At 41.4% G+C, this 7,890-nt stretch overlaps 1 protein-coding gene across 4 annotated transcripts in view; it reads left to right on the top strand.

Moving 5' to 3' along the window:
- LOC109923511 (integrator complex subunit 6-like) overlaps positions 1 to 2,116 on the top strand; it is a 94,291-nt gene extending 92,175 nt beyond the window's left edge. For all 4 annotated transcript variants that reach the window (XM_048605171.1, XM_048605172.1, XM_048605173.1 and 1 more), the window contains one exon: positions 1,255 to 2,116. In XM_048605171.1, the coding sequence (XP_048461128.1) occupies positions 1,255 to 1,354 (100 nt within the window). In that variant the 3' untranslated portion in view covers positions 1,355 to 2,116. The remainder of the gene's footprint in view (positions 1 to 1,254) is intronic.
- Positions 2,117 to 7,890: the final 5,774 nt, after the last annotated feature.

A 7,890-nucleotide genomic window follows, 5' to 3' on the forward strand; every position in this document is an offset into this window, starting at 1 on the left:
CTGCTGGTTCTGCCCAGCTGGTGGGACAGGGCATTTCCAGGAATGGTGATGGTGGTGTCTGAGACATTGTCTGTAAGATATCTCAACGGCCTGACATAGGCATACTCATGTTTGACTAATCAGTGATACAGCTATCCCAATTTTGGTACTAGTTCCCTGATGTTAGTAAGGTAGACTTTGCAGGGTCAGCAGGACTGTTTTCACTATGGTCTTTTTTGTGCTGAGTTTGATGCCAAGTGGCCCTGGTTTTGTTTCTTTCTTTAGACTTTGTAACAGCTTAATACAATTGTGCGGGCTTGCTAGTTAAGACTTAGTCATTTTGCTACAGGTCTGGAGTCAAATGCAGGCCAGACTGGTTAGGATGCCAGATTTCCTTCCTTAAAGTGTATTAGTGAACGAAATAGGTTTTTATGATAATCAACAGTGGGTACATGGTTACCATTAGGCCAGCTTTTAATTTCAGATTTTTATGGAATTCAAATGTCACCATTTGCCATCAAGTCATACCGCACAGAAACAGACCCTTTGGCCCAACTCGTCCATGCCAACCAAGTTTCCCCAAACTACACTAGTCCTACTTGCCTGCGTTTGGCCCATATCCCTCTTAAACCTTTCCTATTCATGTACCTATTCAAATATCTTTTAAATGTTGGCCTCATAGGATTCAAGCCCATAACAGCAGAATGTTGAACAAAAACAAACTCTTCCTCAGAACGGTCACCAGACCCAAAACGTTAACTCTGATTTCTCTTCACAGATGCTGCTAGATCTGCTGAGCTTTTCGAGCAGTTTTTGTTTCTGATTTACAGCATCCGCAGTCCTTTCAGTTTTTACTGTAGAATGTTGGCCAAGGGTTCCAGGTGACTAGTCCAATGACATTAACACCATTCTGCTGCCTTCCAGTCTATCTCTGCTCTGCATATGTAGTAACCCCTCGGTATCCGGTGTATAGAGCTCAATGCCAGCTTTAGGCAGCTGGCTGTTGGATGTCTGACAAATAGCCTGATCCATTATCGGATCAGAGATCGTTTAGGTTCAGGAAATCCATGCTGTATATTTTTCCACGTTACAGCAGATTTATGCTTATTATGGGATGAACTTTCTACCAGTGTCTTTCATGGTCAGTGGTGGAAAATGGGATGTAAGGAGTTCATGATTTAAACTAATGTGAGCTGTGATTGATATGTACCTGATGTGCCAGTGGTCTTGTATTGGACTTCTTGTTCTGATTCTGGCTGTTCATTTTGCCCCCAGGTTTAAAAGACGAGTGTTAATCCAGCAACTAGAAAGAGTACTGGAAGATGTTATTTCCAGGTCTTTGTCAACACAGATCAACCATGTCAACAGCAGATAGTCCAACTGGAGCACTATGGACCAACGATGTACTTCCCTGTCAATCTGTGTACTGTGCATGAACACTGTTAACTTGCTCGCTTTACCCATCCTGTCACTCCAGTGACATTAGCTTCTCTTGGGGAAAGCATCATAGGACAACAACACTATATCAAGGCTTGTGAACAGAGGCCGTGTTGGATTGTTTGGAGTGTTTACCAAATAGTGGTGACTGTTGCTCCAGGGAAAAAGATGTGGTGAGCTTCAGAGGTGGGGGAAAAGTCAAATAATGTCCACAATCCTCCTCTTTTTAAGCTGATCTTCTTCAGCTTGTTCTTGTGGAAGCTTTTGTCCAGGGGCTTCTATGTTCATAATTCAGAAATGGTGCCATTTTTGTTTTGGCACATGAACCACACACTGGGGGAGAAAATGTGAGTATTTTATTTAACAGGCTAAAAGTTAAATATGGGGAGGAAACCATCTACCTCAGACTCACTTTATTGTTTTGTCTGCAGACTTGTTGAAGGTTCACTTGTGGCTAATTCCTCCTGAGTTGTATTTCAGCCTATAAGGAGGATACTGTCTTACTGAGTGCACTTTCCACAATGTGCTTTGGAAGCACTGAAGTGGATACGGAACATATTGACCTTTTTATTGTTCATACAAGAGGAATTATTTTTGAACTACATTGTTACAATAAAACACCAAATTGTCATATTTTAAAGTGTGAGGTAACTTTTGTAACTTCTATCTATTAAAAAAAATAAATACAGTTTATCATGAACTTTTTTATTTACACGTGAAAATGTATCTAACACATTTTTGATGGCACTTTATACTATTGTAAAACTTTCCTTTTAATCCTGTTGATAACAAGCAGTTGTTTTGAGATGGTTTTCTGTTATTGTGGTGTAATTTTATACTTTTTAAAACTTGTTTAGGGGCAAAAAAGCTTTTGAAGTTTAATATCAAAGTTTTGAATGCAGCAAGTTCAGAAAGTCCGATGGCTCGTGTAAGTCTGTAAGATTTGTAGATACTTAAACCCTTTTAAAACATGTTGTAGCACATTTTACTGAATGCATGACCTTGTATGTTGAGAACTTTTTCTGCTGGCTATGTATCGTCTGATATAGCTGTGGCTTTTCAAACAGAAAGGATAAGTTCCTGGATATCTTTGCTAGTTAAAACATTTTAGACCAAATTATATTTTAATTGTATTTTTTAAAAGCCAAGCAAACATGTAATTTGAATGTACAAATTATTATAAGTCTACATATGTAACCTACAAGAAAAACAGACTTGCATTTATATAGCCTGAAGACACCCAAACACTTTACAGCCATTGAACTACTTTGCCATGTAATCATTGTTGTAACCTAGAAAATGTGACAGCCAGTTTGCATGTAGTAAGCTCCCATACGTAGCTAGTGTGATACTGACTCGATAAACAAAGTGAAGTTGGTTAAATTTTGACAATTCCCCTGCTCTTCCTGGGAGTAGTAGCATGATAGGAGGTCTATTACGTCCCCATGAGAGAGCAGATGTGGCTCAGTTAAGCACTTGATCTTTAACTGTTCCGTATTCCCTCTGTTCTTCCCTGGAAGGTTAGCCTCAATGTTTGAAACCAAGTAGTAGGGGTCGGAGTAGAACCCAAAGCCCTCTAATTCGGAGATCAGATTGCGAACCACCGAGCTACAGTGCCACTTGTACATCAGGCCACGTCATATAGTCATGCAGCACAGAAACAGACCAGTCAGTTCAATTCATCCATGCCAACCAAATTTCCCAAACTAAACTACTCCCATTTGCCTGCATTTGGCCCATGTTCTTCTAAATCCATCCTATTCATGTACCTGTCCAAATGTTTTTTAGATGTTGTAACTGTACCTGCATCTGCCACTGCCTCTGGCAGTTCATTCCACATACAAACCACCCTCTGTGTGAAAAAGTTGCCCCTCGGATCCTTTTTTAAATCTTTTTCCTCTCACCTTAAAGTTATGGCCTTTAGTTTTGAATTCCCCTACCCTAGGGTAAAGACCTTTGCTAATTACTTTATCGATGCCCCTCATGATTTTATAAGAATGTGTGTGTTTTTGGTGATGAGTCTTCAAAATGACTTGATACGTTGGAGAAAGATCCTATTAAATGTTTGAAATCTCCAGCTGGAAAGTAGGAACTGCTATGTTCCATAATGTTTTTTATTCATTCACTCGTGGGTTGTGGGCATCGCTGGCTGGGCCAGCATTTATTGCCTGCCCCTAGTTGCCCTTCAGAAAGTGGTGGTGAGCTGCCTTCTTGAACTGCTGCAGTCCGTGTGTGTATACATTGACCCACAATGTCCTTAGGGAGGGGATTCCAGGATTTCAAACTCGTGACAGAGAAGGAATAACGATATATTTCCAAGGCAGGGTGGTGAGTGACTTGGGGGGGTATTTGCAGGTGGAGATATTCCCATATATCTGCTGCTCTTGTCCTTCTAGATGGAAGTGGTCTTGGGTTTGGAGAGTACTTAATCTAAGGATTTTTTGTGAATTTCTGCAGTGTGTCTTACAGATGGTACATACTACTGCTACTAAATTTCAGCGGCGGAGGGAGTGGATGCTAGTGGATGTGATGCTCAGCAGGCTGTTTTGTCCTGGATGATGTCAAGCTTATTGGGAGTTGGAGCATCACACTACTGACTTATGCCTAATAGATAATGGACAGGCTTTGGGGAATCAGGAGTTGAATTCCTCACTGCAAAAACTTTCAAGCTTGACCCCATCCAGGACAAAACAGCCTACTTGATTTTTTTTTCATTATTGTTCATGGGAATGGGTACATTATCACGTAGGTCTGTATTTATTGCCTATCCCTAATCTCAGTTGAGAGAACCATATTGCTGTGGGTCTGGAGTCCCATGTAGACCAGACCAGGTAAGGATTGTAGATTACTTTTGCCAAAAGGCATTAGTGCGCAAGGTTTTTTTTAACAACAAATGCCTGTGGTTATATGGTCATTATTAGGCTAACTTTTATTGAATTCAAATTTAACCATCTGCCACATTGGGAAAGTGGCAATACAGGTTCATATCCCCAGATTATTAGTCTGCTGACATTACCACTACACCGCCACCTGATTCACCACTTCCATCATTTATTCCTTTGCCAGTAGTGAATATGGCAGCAGTGTGTCCTCATCGGCAAACACTCGCTAACGAGCATGATTATTCACCTAGGAAATTCCATGTCTCCTTAGGAGTTCTGAGGAAGTGCCACTGGACCTGAAATGTTAACTCTTAGTTATCTCCACTGCCAGACATAGAACATAGAACATTACAGCGCAGTACAGGCCCTTCGGCCCTCGATGTTGCGCCGACCTGTGAAACCAATCTGAAGCCCATCTAACCTAAACTATTCCATTATCATCCATATGTTTATCCAATGACCATTTAAATGCCCTTAAAGTGGGCGAGTCTACTATTTTTGCAGGCAGGGCATTCCACGCCCTTACTACTCTCTGAGTAAAGAGACGTGCTAATCTTTTCCAGCAATATCTATTTTTGTTTCTGATTTCCAGCATCTGGAGTTCTTTCAGTTTTTCCATGGTTTGGTTGGAAGCCACAACGGCTTTCAGGAGGGATTCCCTCAGACTGGGAGAAGGTAGCTAGTGAGGATTCGGGTGATGATCTTCCTGGTGATGGAAATTATGGAGATTCCCCACTAAGTCCCGCAGTCCACTTTATCTCCTTTCTTGAATGAGGTAGCAATGGCAGTGGCCCTGAGATCGGCAGGGATTTCTTCCTCATGCCAGATTTTCAGGAACATTTTGTGGAGGTGATGGTAAGCTCTGCTGCTGTAAGTTTGAAAATCTCTGCTGCAATCCCATCTACTCCTGCGGCTTTTTCATTCTTTATGCATTTAACAATGACTTCAACTTCTACCACACTGATAATTGTATTACAGATTAGGAGTTCTTTGAAGTGTTCTCGTCATCAATGGCTGATGTCTTCTCTGTCTCTGGAAAGGGTTTTTTTCCTTATTCCACACTGGTTTGAGGCTGAGGATGTAGAGTCCGTTATTGTCTTGGTGACATTAAAGAAACCATGGGTGTTGTGCTTATCAGCAAGGTGTTGCAGCTCCCTGGCTTTCTCAGCCCAGCATTGTTTCCAATGTGCACTGTCTACAAGATGTGCTGTCTACCTTTCATAGCACTGGAGATAGAAGAGAATCAGCGGAGGTACAGTATTTAAATTGTCATAAAGCATTTGAGAAATTACCAAAGATTTGCAGAAAATTGGCAGTGCATGGTGCTGAGGTTGACACATTGGTATGGATAGATGACTGACTTGTTAACAGAAGCAGCGAGTAGAAATAAGTGGGTCTTTTTCAGGCTGGCAGGATGTCATGAGTGGTACGCTTAGGTGTTAATGCTGGGCCCGCAACTCTTTACAGTTTATATAAAATGATTTGGATGAAGGATCAAAGGTATGTTAGCTAAATTTGCTGATGACAAAGATAGGTAGAGCTGTGAAAGGACACAATGATACCACAATGATGTAGATAGTTTCAGTCAATGGACAAACATTTAGCAAGTGGAGTACAATGTGGGTCAGTGTGAAATTGTGCTTTTATACGGAGCCAAAACGGATATTACCTAAATGGTGAGAGGGTGCAAAGCTCTGACATACAGAGATCTGGGTATCCTACTGCATGAATCACAGGTTAGTATGCAAGTACAGCAAGTAATCAGGAAAGCTAAACACAACTGCTACCACAGAGGACGAGCGCAGCATATACATGGTAATGCCATCATCTGCAATTTATCTCCAAGCTACTCTCCATCTTGATTTGGTAATTTATCACTGTACCTTTATTGTCACTGGGTTAATATTCTGAAATCCCCTTACTTTCAGTACAGTGGTGGCCCAACACAGCGGGGATTGCAGCGGTTCCAGAAGGTTTCACCACCACCTTCTTGAGGATAATTAGAGATGCAATATATGCTGCCCAGTCAGTGATGCCCATGTCCCTTATTTTAATAAAAATAAATGTTGAGAAGCGAACGTAAATGGAAAAGTCATGCTCTGTTTCTACAAGGCCTTGATCAAACCCCATCTGGAGCACTGCGACCATTCTGGGCACTCTAGAGTATTTTGACCTTGGAGGGCTTGCAGCATAGATTCATGAGCATGACACCAGGCTTAAATAGAACATAGAACAGTACAGGCCCTTCGGCCCATGATGTTGTGCCGACCTATTATCCTACTAAGATCAATCTACCCTGCATACCCTACATTTTACTATCCTCCATGTGCCTATCCAAGAGTCACTTAAAAGACTCTAAAGTATCTGACGAAGTGATGAAGATCCAATATCAAACAAGATTACTTGTTGAAGCACAGAGCGGGGCTTGAGCTGTAACCTGTCTGAAGAGAATGCCATCCAATGGCACCAACGGAGAAACTTTAAGTATGCTGCAGAAAGAACTTCATTGAAACAGCTGTGAATTCATAGGTTATGACAGCTGAAACAGACAACCAACACGGCATTACTGCTTTAATGTTCCTAGCTCAAAGTGTAAATATATTGTTACTTTAATATACCAAACATGTTCTAGTTTTTAATCACTGGATTGAGACCATTGCTGCAATGCCCCACCCGAATTGCTCTTGAGAAGCCCCTGCATTGAATCACTTCTATAGGTAAACCCACAATGCCATCAGGGAAGAAGTTCCAAGATTTTGACCCAGCAACAGTGAAGGAATGGCAATATATTTCCAAGTCAGGATGGTGAGTTGAATTTGGACTTGCAGTTTGTGGTATTCCCATGTATCTGCTGCCCATGTCCTTAGAGAGTCATATAGTCATGCAGCACAGAAACAGACCCTTTGGTCCAACCAGTCAATGCTGACCATAATCCCAAACTAAACTATTCCCCACTGCATGCGCTTGGCCCATATCCCTCCAAATATTTCTTATCCATGTACTTATCTAAATGTCTTTTAAATGTTGTAACTGTATCTGCATCTACCACTTTCTGTGGAAGTTCATTCAAGTTACGAACCACTGTTGGTGTAAAAAATTGCCCCTCATTTCTTTTTTTAAAATCTTTCCCTTTTCAGATTAAAAATATGACCCCTTGTCTTGAAATCCCCCACCCTAGGGAAAAGACACCTGCCGTTCACCTTATGTATATCCCTCATGATTATATAAACCCCTATAAGGTCACCTCTCAACCTCCTACGCTTCAGTGTAAAAAGTCTCAGCCTCTACTTATAACTCAAACCCTCCATTCCTGGCAACATCCTTCTAGATGGAAGTAGTCTTGGATTTGAAAGGTGCTGTCTAAGAAGCCTTGGTGAATATCTGCAGTGCATCTTTCAGATAGTACATGCTATTGTTAATGAATGTCGGTGGTGGAGGAAATGAATGTTGGTGGATGTGGTAGCAATCAAGTGGGCTGCTTTGTCCTGGAAGGAAACAAGTTTCTTGAGTATTTTTGAAGCTGCACTACTCCAGGAAAGTGGGGAGTAGTTTTTATTCATTCATGCAATGTGGGATTTGTTGGCCAGGCCAG

This window comes from Rhincodon typus, chromosome 14 (genome assembly GCF_021869965.1).
Source record: "Rhincodon typus isolate 14 chromosome 14, sRhiTyp1.1, whole genome shotgun sequence".
NCBI lineage: Eukaryota > Metazoa > Chordata > Chondrichthyes > Orectolobiformes > Rhincodontidae > Rhincodon > Rhincodon typus.